At 38.6% G+C, this 17,631-nt stretch overlaps 1 protein-coding gene across 2 annotated transcripts in view; it reads left to right on the top strand.

The window, feature by feature from the left end:
- Positions 1-1,076: 1,076 nt before the first annotated feature.
- rasgrf2b (Ras protein-specific guanine nucleotide-releasing factor 2b) overlaps positions 1,077-17,631 on the top strand; it is a 42,882-nt gene continuing 26,327 nt past the window's right edge. Inside the window, exons 1-3 of one of the 2 annotated variants that reach the window (XM_013274899.3) lie at positions 1,077-1,756; positions 15,926-16,032; positions 17,425-17,572. In XM_013274899.3, the coding sequence (XP_013130353.1) occupies positions 1,481-1,756; positions 15,926-16,032; positions 17,425-17,572 (531 nt within the window). In that variant the 5' untranslated portion in view covers positions 1,077-1,480. The remainder of the gene's footprint in view (positions 1,757-15,925; positions 16,033-17,424; positions 17,573-17,631) is intronic. The other variant, XM_005473465.4, reaches the window with a different exon arrangement.

Raw genomic sequence — 17,631 nt, 5'->3', positions numbered from 1 at the left:
TTTATTCACAAATCAATCAAAGTTCAACTTCAAACCTGATTAATATTTTAAATAATAAGTATAAAATAATTTGTGAAATGTGTCTCCTTAAAAGTTATCCGCAGTCTATCAAAGAGCTTATCAAACTTCAGCTAATATACACCAAATACATATATATCCTATCCTAACATACATTATGATATGAACCTACAGTGTATCACAGTGACACATAACAATAATAGCTATGCTTTCAATTTCCCACAAGGGAAATTATTGTCTTACAGCAGCAGGATAAAGAATAAAAATAGTACCGTCTACAATAAAAAAAACATAGTTAAACTCAAAGTATTCAAGGTGCATAGCAAGGGACTCAGTGATTTAAAAAAGAAACGGAAAATAAAAATGAAATTAAGAATAAAAGGTAAGAGTGACATTGCAAAAGATTAGTGCAAATTGCATTAATACATAATATGTATGCTATGAATCTAAGAAACAGCTGCAAGAAGGTATAATATATATATATAATATATAAGTTTTGAAGGATCCTTGCCATATAGGATTCAAAGTCAAACATTTTATTAGCAACTGTCGTATTAAAGTCCGTTTGAAGACAGACAGATTGCTTTGAAGCTCATTCCAAATTTGTGGACCTCTAGAAGAACCCCAAGTTACTCAGAGATTCTGGGGAGCTGTGTTAGCAGTGTCTACTGTAGCCTAAAGCCTTCATCATCCCTCATTAAAAGACAAGAAGCAAACTGCAGAACATTTTTTTTCTCCACTTCAAACTTGAGCTGACTCCGATTACATCACTGAACGCAGTTTATCACGCCCAGCAGCTCCCCCTGGAGCATCGAAAGGTTTTATCTATTTAAAATAAAACATGCATGGGAATAACCCGAAACATCTGTAAACTTAACTTGGATATAAAATTAATTCCCAAAACTACAAAACATTTGTTGTTGAAAAAAAAGTACAGAAAGAATTCACAACATTTGCCACACTGTAGGCTACATCTGTAAAGACTTCACTCACTCTCAAACACGACCAACTCACTGTCGCTCCGCCTTTAATTCCGTCAACTCCAAGATCAGCGCGCATCACCAGAGAGAGAGAGAGACCTAGTGCAGTGAGTGTGCGATAGAGAGAGAGTAAACCACTGTCAAAGCCGATTACAGTGTATCGGGACTGCGACTCTGTGTCCACTTAAGAGGGTTCTTCCCTCTGTGAACGGCACGCCTCTCGCTTTCTGTCGCTTTTCATTTGTTTGTTTCTAAAAGCGAAGGATGGATTTATTTGAGTGAATGTGGGACTCCGGTATCTTTACTATGAGTTCCTCTGCAGAAGCGCTTCCGTCAGCGGGGCAACTTTTCTATGCGCCACGGCGCCGCTGAGCCGCGCGTCGCTCTGTGGCAAAGTTTCCACGCAAGCCCCGGGGAACATGGGCTCGCGGTGAACGCACCGGTTGTCGCACTTTCTTTTGTCTACACAACAGTACGACAACATGCAGAAGAGCGTCCGCTACAACGAAGGGCATGCGCTATTTTTGTCGGCGATCGCGCGTAAAGAGGGGACTAAGCGCGGCTACCTGAGCAAGAAGACGGCGGAGAATAGCCGATGGCACGAGAAGTTCTTCGCCCTTCACCAGAATGTACTGTTCTACTTTGAGAACGAGCAAAGCGCGCGCCCTGCTGGGATTTACCTGTTGGAAGGATGCACCTGCGAGCGCGCGCCGGCTCCCAAGATGTCCACCACTGGGAAGGAAGCGCTAGAGAAGCAGGTGAGATTGAATGCCAACAGGGGAAGTCAAATCACCGAACCTTGCTGTGAATGACAGCGTTCAAACGTCTAATGTCACCTGCCACAACTTTTCAAAACGCTGCCTATCCCAATCCCACTGACGCCACTAACATCATAAACTGAGCCAGGCACTCAGTGTATAGTAGTGTGACAAAAGCGAGGAAGATAACCGAAACCAGTCGTGGTTTTTCAAAGATATTTTGTATTGACTTACTTGTGTCGAGTGTTACACATTCTTATATTAATGAGAATTACAAGATCAAATCTTTTCCTCGCTTTATTACTGACGACAGTATATAAAGAGCGAAGAGATCATGCAGCCTCAGACTAAGGTGGCTGCAGCAGCTCATCCTCTCTGCTCGCTTCAAAAAACCCTGCAGTGAGAAGAGCTCGGAGTGCATCCTCCCAGAGCAGGTGACCATTCCCTGATGTGCGATACATTGCAGACTGGGGGGGGGGCACAAAGCTTTCACACCTCAAATCTTTGTCCACAAGTTTAAAAGTCAAGTACTTCTCGCTGTCTTTGACACTATAGCTGAAACAGCTTTCGGTCTCCGTGAGGTCATAAGCTGCCAGTTGCAAAGACAAAAACTGAGTGAATCAAGTAATCCCATCAGTTTAAAGGATTTATTCCAACACGTGGATTATTTTTGTTTCCAAATATGAATTATGAAAACCACAAGACTGAAAGATGTATGTAGCTTCAACTCAAATTCATGTCAGCAACAAAACAGTGCAGCAACAGGTTCTTTGTTTAAACAAGTTCATTTTTATTCTGTGCTTTATTTTGTTCCACAGCATCTCAATAAACCTGTGTAATCTTAAGGGTTAATAAACATTCGTAACTGTGATGTAAATGGACAACAGTGAAGCTGTCATTAGCTTCGCTGTTGTTTGGTTCCTAGGAAGGATTTATTCTTGTCTTGTCTGGGTCAAGGCTGGCCAATCACTTATTACCTGTTGCCCAGAAGCTGCAATTGGAACTGAACTGGTGGTTTACTCTCAACCAGGCTGCTGTGTCCTACAAACATAAAGTCCATCTAAATGTGCAACTGAATTGCTGATCATTTGACCAAATGTGTATTTAATCCCTGCACAACTGTTAGCCTATTGGAAACTTTGAATAGCTTTACTGTATTTTTGACAACTTATTGAAACTCTTTCATATATATATACATATACATATACATATATATGTCATATATATTAATGTTTTAAGAATAATAATAATAATAATAATCAAGTCATTACAAGCAGCAGGAACACAAGTGACCTAATTATTCAGCTGAACTGATAAATTGTAGCCCTATGAGTATGTGGTGGGCGTACCCCACCTCTTGCCTTATGAAAGATGGGATAGACTACAGCCCACTCCACCTTCTGCGAATTGGTTAAAAAGATGGACAGATGATGATTAATTGGAAAATATAGACATGTTGGGTCCATATTTTGGCTGCAAAAGAGGTAAAATGAACATCTACATTTAAGACTTTATGTTTGGAATGCAGCTGCAAATTCCAGATGATCTGGATCTGTTTCAAAATGCAGCTAAATGACAGAGCAACAGCCCTCCTGTGACTGGAACTACAATTTCAAATAAACCTCTGCAAGTTCAAGTCAATTATTTCTATGCAACTTTAATTTGCAATACAGGACTCACTGCTGAATCCTTCAAGGCTAAAAAGGGTTAAGGTTTAATACATTTACAGCAGTGATATGCAGGGAAATATTTTAGGGGGAATCTGTTGTGACAGAGCTCTTGGAAGTTGCCTCAGCATTGTTGCTCCGAGAGTTAGCACATCTTGTTGCTAGGAAACATTTGAATTAACATTTGAAAATGCACTTCATTGATAAAAATAAATAAATAAATAAATAAAAATTGCCTGTTTTTTGTCATACACAGATTAATCTTAGGGCCATATCAATCAGTGAGTCAGTCTTATGGTGAAAAAGTTATAAAGAAAAAGACAGACTTACATTGGCTTTATGGAAGAAAAGGGAAGCAGAATAATTCCTGCTCCTGATTCCAGTTTTTAGCAAACCTCGGGTACTGTGTGCCAGCGTCATAGCCATAAAAATGGAGGGGGAGGGATACACTGGAGAGTGCTGACTTTTTACTCTGTGAGGAAGTATTAAATAGACAGTGAGTGGATGCAAATTTAATTATGTAAGAGGTAAGGAGAGGTCAAAAAAAGCCAACCAATAATAATCACTCAACGATATCCATCTCCACCTACTAATACAGTTGATTTGAATATACAGTGTGAAGAAAATTAATTCCAGATGTGTAGGAATAGAAGGAGAGTAGGTCCAGCACTGCCGCTTTGAGTCTTTCTGCATGTTAATATGTTGTTACTATTGATGATTAAATGAGAATAAGTCTTGCTTTTGAAAGGGCAAAATTACATGTTGTTCCAGCCGCTAATATTGGCATTGATGTAGGCATAAAACCTGTCTCTTTTGATGTTAGAGAGCTCGGCAACTATTATGTCGTATTTAATTCTTTTTTTTTAACATTCCCACTGACTGTCTCACTCTCTCCCCATCTGTCTCACTTTCATACTACAGCTGTGATGTTTAATTAGGGTTATTTTCAACCTGCCCTCAGCTGAAACCTCGACTGCTGCTAGTGTGTGACTGTTTAACTACATAGCTATACACACAGGAGGAACCACATAACTCTGACATTTTGTCTGGCTCATGAGGCCATGTGTGGGCTTTTGTGTTTCAGATGATCAACACTTCAGTAAAGGAGGATTTCCATGTTCAGTTTGATCCCGAGTTTTATCCCTTATGCAAGTGTTTGGTTCAGAAAGAGAGAGAAAAGCCTTCCATATTGCCATTAGTTGCTCTTTCTCCTCACTGTTAGTCTGTGCAGTGTAGTGAGTCTGCCAGCAACCTGCAGTATGACACCCCCACAGTGAGCCACAATACAACCGCACAAATAACACACAGCCTCTCTCCCTTCTTTTCTCCCTGTTGTACTCCGATAGACACAAACCCTTCAAATAATTTGGAGAGCATTTACACCAGTCTGAATGGTTTCCACAGCGACTGTGAACCCGCTTTGCTTATGTGAATATGCATGCATGTGTGTAAAAGGCTGGTACAATCAGCTGTGTATAATTGCCAAACTCTCCCTCCCCCCTTCATCAAGCGGCCAGTTGTTTATTGATTTTAAAGTGAAGCACAATTCATTAGAGGCCATGAACCAGAACCAGATGACCATTAGTCATTGGTGGAGTCTCTCTTCAGCTTGTCACCCATATGTCAAACTTTGCTGAGCAGCTCATGGTGTTTGGTTCTGTAAAGGCCATTGTAAAAGCAAATAAGCTATAACCTTTGTGTTTGCACCAGGGTCTAATAAAACAAAATAGAGAACACAAATGGTGATCAGGTGCAGGGAGCGAAAGTTGTTAGAAGCTTTGAGAAGTTTCTTCATAAAATTTGCCATAGTGGGAAAGTGAGACAGTCAGTGGCAATGTTTAAAAAAAGATTATGCTGAATAAAAGTTTATAACAGAACATTTCTGGCAGTGTTTTTTGGGGTTTTTTTTATTTATCATCCCACATGTTTGTTCATCCGTGATTTTACTAAAATTGGTATTAGATTGGCAGCAGTGGCAGCGTGGAGGTTAGCACTGAGTTTGAGTGCACGATCTGGCTGGGCTTTTCTGTGCAGAGTTTGCGTGTTCTCCCCATGTTTGCGTGGATTCTCTCTGATTCTTTCTCCTCCAGCTTCCTCTCGCAATCCAAAGTCATACTACACTCAAACTACAATTTTTCCTACAGTTAGCCACTATTGGCTGGATTTGCCAGCATGAGACAGTAAGTGCCTGCTGTAATTTACAACATTACTTTACATAACACTAAGTAAACCTAATGAAGCCATTTAAGTTTATGTGGCTTGATAGCTGTATTGTAAGAAACGTGTGTGTTTGTGTGTTGTAGTCATTGTTTTATTCTTGCTGAAATGTTAGCTGTCACAATGTAACCTGTGCTGGAGCACTGTTACAATGCAAAGTTGCAAACTGTACTTTTATCATAAACTCTAGGTAGAATAAGTTGTTCCATTAGTAAACCAAACTGTCATTGTTTAAATTACTACAGTACTGTGCTGCAAGTATAAAAAGTACAGTCACAACCCACTTCATTAGGTATACCATGTTAATCCAGACTTGGACCTCTTTTACCTTCAAACCGCCCTTAATTCTTTGTGGCATAGATTCAGCAAGGTTTGAGAAGCACTGGTTGAGATTGTGGTTGTGACTGACTGAGTGGATTGAGATCTGGCGACTGTGGAGAACATTTGTGCCATGTTCAGGAAACCAGTTTGAGATCATCTGAGATTTTTGGCATGGTGTTATCCTGCTAGAGGCAGCCATCAGAAGATGAGTACACTGTGCTCATAAATGAATTGACATGATCAGCACTCAGATAGGCTGTGGCATTAACAATGCTCAGTTGGTTCTAAAGGGCCTAAAGTACGTGAAGAAAATTCTTAAACATTGACATTCTCGTGTTTAACTGTACATAAACTGGGAAATCATGTTTACTGCTTGCTACATTTACACATTCTTTTAAATATCTTTAAGTCGATCACAGGGAAGGTCCCATGAAATGGCACAGCGCTGAGTGAGAGTCAAACCGGATTTAAATGAAAAGGTTTTTAAAATTCCATAAAATTGTACAAATAACATGGTTATTTGTACAATTTGTGTTTGCAGCGCAGTTTGTTTGCTTTGAAGTAGACAGACTAATTGGACTACATTGGGATTGAATATTTCATTAGAATGGATGCGATGCATGGGAAAGTTACAATCATTTAACTGAGTGCTGTTTGAGTTTAATACAGTGTGTATGTGTAGCTACAGTATATTCACAGACGGGTTTCCTTTTACAAAAGTGAAAAGGTGGGGCGACACACTAGAGCCGAAGTGTCAGTGCTGACTTCTTCATGTTCACGCGCGCGTGTGTGTGTGTGTGTGTGTGTGTGTGTGTGTGTGTGTGTGTGTGTGTGTGTGTGATTACTTCTCATTGGAAAGCTCCTCTAGCTCTAAGTCCCCCTCTCTGGGTCTTGTGTTTTCACTATTGCGCGCACTAATTGGAACCGATTCGTCCCGTACACCCTGAGTCTGATTTGCTTTTCTCTGCAGGCTGATTTTCATTTTGCTGTTAAGTTTTTTGCCAAGTGTTAGAGCCATTATGAACCTCATTAGTTTCAGAATTTAAAGCTGGCATCTAGCTTAAAATCTGTCTGTTGTGTTTGAAATATGAAATTATTCAAAGTATTGGTAACAATGGGAGCAGATCTTATGTACAATAAAACACTTCCTCTACAAGTACCTGTGAACAGTATGGTAAATGGCCTGTATTTATATAGCGCTTTACTAGTCCCTAAGGACCCCAAAGCGCTTTACATATCCAGTCATCCACCCATTCACACACACATTCACACACACTGGTGGTGGTAAGCTACATTGTAACCACAGCCACCCTGGGGCACACTGACAGAGGCGAGGCTGCCGAACACTGGCGCCACCAGGCCCTCTGACCGCCACCAGTAGGCAACGGGTGAAGTGTCTTGCCCAAGGACACAACGACCGAGACTGTCCAAGCCAGGGCTCGAACCGGCAACCTTCCAATTACAAGGTGAACGCCCAACTCTTGAGCCATGATCACCTGTGAACAGTATCTGCTTTTAGCTAGTACTCTTACTTCTGTGGAAAATGTCTGAGTATGTCAAAAACTGCAGATCTACAACCATCTGTAGGCTTTACAGGAAAAAAGAGAAAATATCCAATGAATGGCAGTTCTTGGGGAAAAATTGTTTGTTGATGTTAAGGGTCAGAGGAGAATGGCCAGACTGCTTTGAGCTGAACGGCAGGTAACAGGTAACTTGTTACAATCGCTGTAGAGAATCTCTGAAAGCACAACACATGGAACCTTGAAGCAGATGAGATATAGTAGCAGAAGGCTACACTGGGTACAATTCACACATAGGCTCTCCAAAATTAGACAGTAGAAGCTTGGAAAAGCAATAACTGGTCTGACGAGTCTTAATTTCTGCTCTAACATTTAGATGGTAGTCTCAGAATTTGGTGTAAACGCAAAGAAAGGGTATACTAGAGTTTCAGGCTGTTGTTGGAGGCTGTTGTTGGTGTAATGGTCAGGAGGATATTTTTTGGCATACTTTGTGCCACTTAGTACCAGTTGATCACCTTTTAAACACAGCAGTAAACCTGAATATTGTTTCTCCCAGTGTCGGTCCCTTTATGAAAACAGTGTGCCCATCTTCTGTGCCATGCCACAAACATCAGACTATTCCAAACTAGTTTCTTGAACATGACCATGGCCTCCACAGTCACCAGATCTCAATCCAATAGAGCACCTCTGCAAATGTGATGGAAAGGGAGATTTAGATCATGGATGTGCAGGCGACAAATCTGCAGCAGCTGTGCGAGCCATCATGTCAAAATGGACCCAAACCTCAGAGAGATGTATAGTTTAACTTAGTTTTATTTTTATACAACATTGTTTCAGTCAATTTTTGTTGTTTTTTCAAACTTAGTTTGAGTTCTAACTGTAGTAAACCATCTTACGAACAGCCTAGTTTCACCCACCTGGTAAATATTGCATTAAAATTTAATGTTTTTCTCCAAAATGAGATCATTAAAGGAAACAGGTGAGTAAAAATATTAACACTCTGCTGTTTCTTACACTATACTGAGTACCTTTAATTTTAGAGGACTAATCCTGTTTATAAAATTTGTCAGGCACCATGCTGCTACATGTTTGGCAGGGTACATGTGAGAATAATGTAAATTGTATTTGTCAACCAATGTTCGTCATTCTCCTCAGATGGGCTTAGGATGTTTGTGGTTACTCCCTAGGTGGTTGAAGCTCTTGGCATTGGGCCTCTGTATTCACAAGTGGTGTTATATCTGGAGCTGCTGCCATCTATTATACATGATCCTTCTAGCTACAGGTATAGATGTAGGAGATGTGTCTGTAACAAACTGTAGCATGAAGGAATACAACTGCCTGGTGCCTTCATATATGTTGTCTTTGCTTATGAGGACTGGATTTTACAAGATCCTGTTAGTTTTCTCAAGAAAAAAGTCAAACTGATTCACTGTCTGCTTAGAAGCCTCTGATGTTGCTCTCTGGGTATTACAGGAATCTCCAATTCAGTATCTCCTGCATTAAGGCAATAAAGTCACACAGTCACTATAACGCAACAAATGTGTAAGATAAGGCCAAAAGCCTGTTGATGCCTTCATATGAGGGATTTGCTTTTGCGTGTTTAATTTGTGTGTATTTAACTAGTAGAGTAGGAGGATAGGAGTGAAAATAAACTGCGGAGGAGGGGAGCAATTTGATTAATCCCTTTTAAAAAAATCTCAGATAGACAGGTAATCCCCAATCAGAGTTTTCTGGGTCAACAGTTATTAGTATATTAGTATATATACAGTGGGTAGATATGTGTGAGAACAGTCTGGATATTTTATTTGTGTATGTGAGAGAGGAAAAGACTGCCCCAGACTTTATTATACAAACTTCTTTGAAGGAAGTGAACAGCATGGAGGGCAATGGAAAAACAGCGGGATGTGGGATGTTGATTCAGTGATTGTCACATTAGCTGGTAGCCTACATCATTAGCTGAATTCGGTGGTTACATAAAGTACCGCTGCTGCCGCTGCTGCTGTCAGATTAATGTTTTGTGTCACTTTGCAATGACAAGTCTCCAGGAAGTATATTTTTTAAAAAAAACAGTTCATGCATTATATAGTAAATTAAAGCTTTTTGAAATTACAGAGTGGGGCTTACAAAAATATCGAAAGAAAGCCATTTCCACTCAAGTGAGAAAATGAAACATGTCAAAACTGGCATTTTTTTTGTCATGTTGAGAGACATACTGTTTACTTTGGTTCTGAAAGAAACGGAGAAAGAACTGAAAGGTTAAGTTTGACGGTTGAAGAGAAACATCTTCTTCTTCTCAGGCGTTAGGATGATGTAAACATAAGGAAGCTAGGATCTTAGAGGAAACTGATAAGTTAGCGCTGCCCAAAATGACAAAATACGGACTTACAGGTAAATAGATGAATATTTATATAGTGCTTTTCTGTTCTAATTGAGCACTGAAAGTGCACAAAACTCATTAACCCATTCACACAGTTATACAAGCATTTTTATCTACACCTAAGTACTTTTTCTAAACATTCACACACACTCACTCCAATGAATGCATAGGGTTAGGGTTAGATGAAAACAAGCTCCGACCCAACCAAGCAGCTTTCTGAAGTTCACTAATCTACTTGTTATGTTTGTTTAGCCTCTAAAAATTGTCTGTGCCAATAGCTTAATGATCCCAGGCAGAAGATGTACTTTGGATCTACTGATGAATAACAATAGAAATGTATTAAAAAGTTTTCATTTTTAGAGGGATGGCTGTGCATGTAAACAACTTTACTTTATAAGGTAAAGCAAATCTGAATTATTGAGTGTAGAAGGTTTCCATGACAATAGTAGTTTTTTTCTCTTGTCCTTGGAGCATTTTATGAGCAGAAAACATTAATGGCCTGTGGCAGCACAACAGGAGAGAAATGAGAGGAATATAAAGAAGTGATATGAGTCTGATACAGAAGATTAGTGGGAAAAAAAGAAGCTATACTCCTTTTTTTTTCCTTCCAAAACTACTTCTCACAAATTATTTTTTATTGTTTAAGTAGCTGATTTGAATCCTGTAATAGTAAAATATATTTGGGCTGATGAAAAGTATGAATGAATGCTGATCATGTGATCAATGATATTCTGATAGACGATACCAGCAATGAAATATTACTTACCTTTAATTACTGTTGTTATGTGTTGTTTAAATTATTAAAAGGTTTTCAACATAACCTTTTAATTCACACACAGCCAATCACTTCTTGCTGCTGTGTTTGAGGGATTGTTTCCACCACGAGACCTGCCAACAACAGGTGGTATGAGATTATGTCTGCTTTGATAATTGCTCACAATCACAGCATGTGCTTTTTTGTCCTTTAGTTTTCTTTTCTTCTGATCTTTGAAGATTGTACATATACACCCTCAAAAGCATACTAGAAAAACCGATTATAGATTACAAGAGTTTTGCCTACACAACTCTGGTCTGCGTTCTGTGACTCCTGCTTTGTACTGTTTTTCCCCTGTGATGGTAATTACCATGCAGTAGGACTCAAAGGAGACAGATTATACTCTGTGCTGAAATTGCTTGTTAATAATTTTGCCTTTCTGCCATGTAATCAGTGTGTCTATAGAATGACAGACAAACACCTGCTTGTATTTTCAGATGTATCAGATAAGTAGCACTTTTCAGCCAACCTTTGTTAGCGTTTTCCTTGAAAACTGTTCTCTCTCATTATCTACGTGTCAGTCCCTTCTCTTTATTTCTCTCACGTCACAGACTCAGCTACCTTTTCCTTTTTCTGTTGAATGCTTGTTCTGTTGCATCTGCGCTTGTAGCATTTTTGACTCAATGGTGGCACTGTTTTCTTTTTTTTAGTATTTGTTTCCATACACCTAAAGTTTAAAGTTAAGTCCAGCATTGTGGTTTGCTTTCGATAGTCCTGTGACACACAACTCCACACACTGTGTGAGGCCGTTATTTTTGTGAATTGTGCACCTGTGTGCTAGCTGCGCTGTCTCATTTGCATTAGATTTGTGATTAAGAAGTGAAAGCAGTAGTGCTGATATTTATAAACATTTTTCAGCTGCTTACTCATCACAGTTAACCTTTTACAAACCATATTCAATCTTTTTAGGAATTTGAATGTTCTGTACCTTTTCTGTTGAGCTACTGGATTAGGTTAATCCAACATAAGAATAAAGTCATGAGGTAATGAAGTGTTGATTTTAAAAAAAGAAAGTTTGGTCATGGGAGGACTCCACCAAGTCCTGTAAAAAAAACAAAAACAAACAACAACAAAAAAAGCACATTACAGTTTGGTTTGGATGCGGTCCGAATTTTGACCGCACAATTGAAACACCTTTTTTTCTTTTTCTTTCTGCTGTAGTTTTGCTGCTATGCTTGGGATCATTGTCCTGTTGCATGATGCAGTTTCAGCCAAACTTTAGCTTTTGGACAGATAGACAATAGACACCAACTGACAGTTGCTATTAGCTGTTTGTGCTGATATAATGTGTTTGGTTTGCTCCAAAAGTAGTGCTGTGCATTATAGACAAGTGCCTCTACCTAGGTCTGGTCTGTCCAAAGGAAATTCCAAAAATATAAAACGTGTTCAGTCTTTTTCTAACAGCTAACTGAGGCCTGAAGCATCTGAGATGCAGCTCAGTTTTTATAGAGGTTTAAAGTGATGATCATAACTTTAATTCATTTTTTTTAATGCTTAAAAACTTTGGTGACTTTTCCACCTAATAAGGTTCGACTCAAGTTGCACTTCTGCTGTACATATACCACTGAACAAGTGCTGTGCTAATTCATGGTTATGTATACAGTTAAACTAGAAAAACAGCAAGCAGACCTACGTACAGCTTCACTATTCTAGCAGCTGGAACTGTCACAAACACCTGTTGTGTGCTTTTGTGCAAAAACACAACTGGCTCATACCCTAGTCATGAAAGTATATTGGGTTTTTGATAGCAAGGCTGGGAAAACTGCCTTTCTTTCATGATAAAAAAAATGTCTCTTTGGGCTTCGTGTTTGAGACATGAAGTCCAAACTACCCTACAAGTTATATACTACAGCATGTATGACTGTGGAGTTTCTGTGCTGAGATCATACTAATTTAACTCTAGAGAAGCTAAAACTTCTAATAGTTTGGGTTTTAATGTCTCTTTGAAGCACAGAACACTGATGCAGAAAATAGCTTTGAAATACTGATATTCAGAATGAAGTTAAAAAATAAGGTCCATTTGTAGTAATGCAAAATGCAGTTTTTGCTCTCATCACTGCAGATCCCAAAGCAGACGGTAGTGTTGCATCATTATTGGCTATTTCAGTCCCCAATCACAGTGATTCTGCCATCTCTGCTTTTAAATATTTATTAAAAAAGATGAGTATTTCTGGGTCCCCCAGCCATTTTTGGCTAATAAATCTATTAACACAAATTTCTGTTTCAGCTTTCATAAATCTTTAATAATGAGAAAAAGCTTTTCATCATCTGCACTATTATTAACCTGTACATGTGTGGCAGGCATTCATTTCCCAACATTTAGGCTGTGCTGGAATGTGAAAGTAGTCATTTTTTTGTTCGAAGAGCTTCTCACCTGTTTTCACAGCAGGTAGTTTTAAAGATTGAAGTGAAATTGGTTCTGCATAATAACATTTTTGCCTTACATTGTTCCTAAGCTTTGCTTGGTGATAGTAAAATAGACTTTATGTCATGCTGTCACGGCCCGATTTCTGCTGTTTCTCACATCAGGATTTAAAGAGTGTATCAGGTGACTGTTAAATTGGTTGCAAGTGAAATAAAGAGTGAAAGAGCACAAAAGAAGCTCAGTGTCTTTTTTTTCCTTTTGTTTCCTCGCTGTCTTTATTTGTCTAAATGAAATTTCTTACAGTACAACGAAGGCCCTCAGGGATGAAGGGTACGCTTGAACCGATTTGAAGGGAGACTGAGCCAGGAGTCCAGATCTGTACTGTAAAGTTGGGAAGCTCTGTGGTCATAGCTCAGAGACAGTCAGAGTACCATTCAAGAGATGTGCAGAGCTCTCGCTTTTTTTTATAGTTTTCGTAGAAGCAGCCAAGTCCTCAAAAAAATAAAAAATAAAAAAATCTCTCCAACTAATGAGGACACAGTACAATGTTACAGAGCAATGCACTGGAATGCTTTAGGGGTCCAGCGTGATGCAGAATCTTCTGTTAAGGATGCGATAACATTAAACTTTAATGATTGCCTGGTGACAATTGGGTCACAGTTGCAGCAAAAACTTGGCAGAATGGTAGAATAGAAATGTTAAGGCAGGATACAAAAATATATATCAAGCATACATACCATCTTTAAGATCTGTTAAGTAGCAGGTATAAATCAAAAGGTAGTTAATCACATTCAAAGAGAAATTTAGTGCAAATAAGTGCAATGTTTGTATTGCATAATAAGTTACATGCCTGAAAGGGAAAAAAGATTATATGTAATATAAACTGCACTGAGCATGAAAATTTATACTTTGCTTAAAGGTGCCCTGACAAGTTTTTTTTAAACAATAAAAGTTATGTTTACCTTCAGTTTTTCTCACCAAATCACTCTATAAAGCCCTGAAGTCTAAGAAACTGGGGTATTGTGTTTCCTTCCACATAAACATTCACAAACCTTATTCTTTTTAATATTTTAAATTGTGCTGTAACTTGCATATTACAAGCGCACTGTGCCGCTATCCATCCAATTACGTTTGTGCATCCGCATTCATGTTTCATGAACAATACAAGAAAAATGGGAAAACAGTTGGTCTGTGGTGCTACGACTGGTCCAAAAGTCAATAGAGTACTACACAACTTTAAGTTTGTTTACTAGTAGATTGTTACTTATATGTATCTTATAGACTTTTATATTTAACTACTATATGCTGAAAATATAATTATTGAATTAACATTTTTAATGCAAGACTCTTGATTACTAAAGCAAGCGTGTCAAAAGCACATTGATTTGTTCTATGTGAAAATAACAACACAGACATCTGTGTGATCAAAGGATCTTGAATCAACATGATGTGGAAATATTTGCATGCATGCAAATATAGATTAATTGTCATCTGACTCATATAGTGCCACGGTTGGTCAAATACATAACACCTATTATGTTAGATGTGCAAAAGGTTATCCATCCAGAGATTTAAGTTCAATGTTTCACTTCCTGTTGAAGACTATTTCCTTTTATGCCTGAAATTGCATGATGGATAAATAAAAGCCTTAAATTAATAGAGGCAGCACTCATAAGGAGAAAATGGAAGTGCAAAACAAGGCAGCAGCGGCAGATATTTTGTTGCCATGGAAATGTTATCTTGTTGGGTTGTGACACAATTTAGAAATATGTACTCAGTTAAGAAATGTTATGTAACACCTCCCTCTCCTGTCTCTCTCTTCCTCTCTCCTCCCATCCTTCTCCCTGTCAAAGGCTGTTAGAGCAGAGATTATTGTTGATATAATAAAATACAGCCAGGCAGTGAATCGAAATGACAGATACATAAAAAGCTGAGATAGGGGGATAGAAATGGAGGAGGGTCTATGAGTGTGTGTGTGTTCACATATCCTGTCCTCAGTCCCCAGCTCATCCCCACTGCAGGGGCCAAAGCCCATCCATCCTCCTGCAGGGCAAACGTCTCTCCTCTGGACTCTATCTGGTTCACTGAATCCTTACTGAGAGACACAAAGAGATGAAAGTACGAAGGGATGTGGAGGAGGAGGAGTGGGATTAGAAAACAAGAAAAGTAAGGATGCTGGTTGAGCGGGGCAGAGGAGGTGGAGTGGGATGATAGGTGAAGTGCAAAGAGAGAGGGAGGAGGAAAGAGGTGGTGGGATAAAGAGGAGAGAAGAGGAGGAGAGAGAAAGCCAATGCAGAGCTCAGTCGTCTCTGTTTTCCTTGACTAAGAATAGCAGCTCTTCTGGTAACCCAGTGCCCCAGGACATGACCATTTGAATAAAAGCTTCTATCACTTCACATAATTCCTAGTGTGTGTGCTCTACTGTAGGTGTGTGCCTCTGCACTTGCATGTATTGGCATGTGTCTGTGTGTAAGTGTGGGGAAGTGTTTTGAAGGCAGTTACATAGAGAAATTCATCAGAGTAATAAGAGAGGGAGGCAGAAAACGAGAGAAGGGAAAGAGGGAGGCAACGAGCGAGCTAATTGGCAAAAGGCTGGTGGAGAAGGGAGCAACAGATGAGAACTGTGTGCTAAGCGTGCTGAGCCACCCATCCTCCCCCGTACTGTGTCCCTTTTTCTCCATGCTATGGGATAGATATAGCTGCTTAGTGTAAAATGTGTAGAACTCTACGTGGGAATAATCTGTGCAATTAAAAGATAGAAAGCAAATAAAAAGAAATATTTTAAAGTTGGTATTATTAGTAAAGGTACAACAAAAACACTTCTGTCCAGTTTGAGAGTCACACAATAATGTAAAAATCTTTTTTTCCCTTCTTTATCTCTCTGTCAGCACTACTTCCTCATCATGTTTGGTCATGATGGACAGAAACCACTGGAGCTACGGACAGAGGAAGAGTGTGAGTGCGATGAATGGGTGGAGGCCATCCAGCAGGCCAGGTATGCACAGTGCATTACTATATAAAAAGTATTTCTAAAAGTATATTGGCATTTTTTTAATTCACTTTCACCTCTTGTGAATATTGTACAAAAGTCATCCTTTATGTATCAGCTTTATATAGTAAACAGCCAAAGTAAAAAAGACACTAAAATGTGAAAACATTAAATCTGACAAACACACTATAACTAACTGACATTATATTGACCATTTTACAGTTTGCATTTGCAGGATTCGTAAATGGCTCATAAATAAGAGCTGTAAAACTTACAATATTCAGAAATTTGGGGGAATTATAAGTTACAGAATATTTAATAGCTTTAAAGCATCTTGGACATTGCTTCTAATTTATGGTTGGTGCTTTATAATTGCACCAGTGCTCTATGTATCATTATGATTATGAGCTTCAGTTTTAAAGGGAAATTATATTATTATATTATATCTACTGTAAAATTTTTAGCATGTATAGTAAACACTTTTATAGTTAATAGGACAAATAAACCTGATGAAATCAACATCAGGGTGCTCTTGTAAAGAAAACACACTTTTGGTTACGCAGTGGCATATATTTCTGTCATAAATGGATTTTTGTTATTCTTTGAAGCAGTAATCAATGGGATAAATTATTATTTGATCTCCTGCTGAAATTGTAAGTTTGCTGACTTACAAAGAAATTAACAGCCTCTAATTTTATGGTAGATTCATTTTAAAGGAAAGAGAGAGAATATCAACTACAAATCGAGACAAAAGAAGACAAAAAAATTGTAAATTGATTTCACTGAGTGAAATAATTAATGAACCAAACAACACCATCCCCACAAGCAAATATTTTCAGGCTTTGGGGCTGTTTTTCTTCTAAGGGCTGAGGGAGAACCCTCTTACCTCAGCAAGAACCCTAAAGCACCAAAACATATCACCAAGGTAACAAATGAGTGGCTAAAGAAGAAGTACATGAAGGTCATGGAGTGGCTCAGCCAGTCTCCAGGTCCTTAGTCCTGTAGAAAATCTGAAATTTGAGTTACTTGAGCTACTTGAGTTGCCACACAGTAGCCAAGAAACATGAAACAAGTCATGTTTTGTTTGAGTATCAAGTACTTATTTCACTTAATGCAAATCCATTTATAAATTTTATGTAATGTGTTTTTTTCTTAGGATTTTTGGTTGATATTCTGTTTCTCCATTAAAATGAAACTACCATAAAAATTAGAGACTGTTCAATTCTTTTCTTTCAAATAATTATTTCCCCCACTATAGAAACTATAACAGCAAGCAGTGAGAGCTACTGTGTTTTATGCATGCAACTTGTTATTCATTTTTTATTTTTTTATACATTCTGTTTTCAGTATATTATTTAGCTGTTTATATTGACATTTTATCCTCTGTGAACTTTTCAGTTACTCTGACATTATCATCGAACGAGAGGTGCTGATGCAGAAATACATCCACCTTGTACAGATCGTGGAGACTGAGAAGGTCGCTGCCAATCAGCTGCGCACTCAGCTAGAAGATCAGGACACTGAAATTGAGAGGCTTAAAGCAGAGGTACATTATGCATGTGTGAAAACGCACGACACAAATGCACATAGACCTTAAAAGGTGGA

This window comes from Oreochromis niloticus, linkage group LG12 (assembly GCF_001858045.2).
Source record: "Oreochromis niloticus isolate F11D_XX linkage group LG12, O_niloticus_UMD_NMBU, whole genome shotgun sequence".
NCBI lineage: Eukaryota > Metazoa > Chordata > Actinopteri > Cichliformes > Cichlidae > Oreochromis > Oreochromis niloticus.
This window is presented reverse-complemented; position numbering and strand designations above follow the sequence as displayed.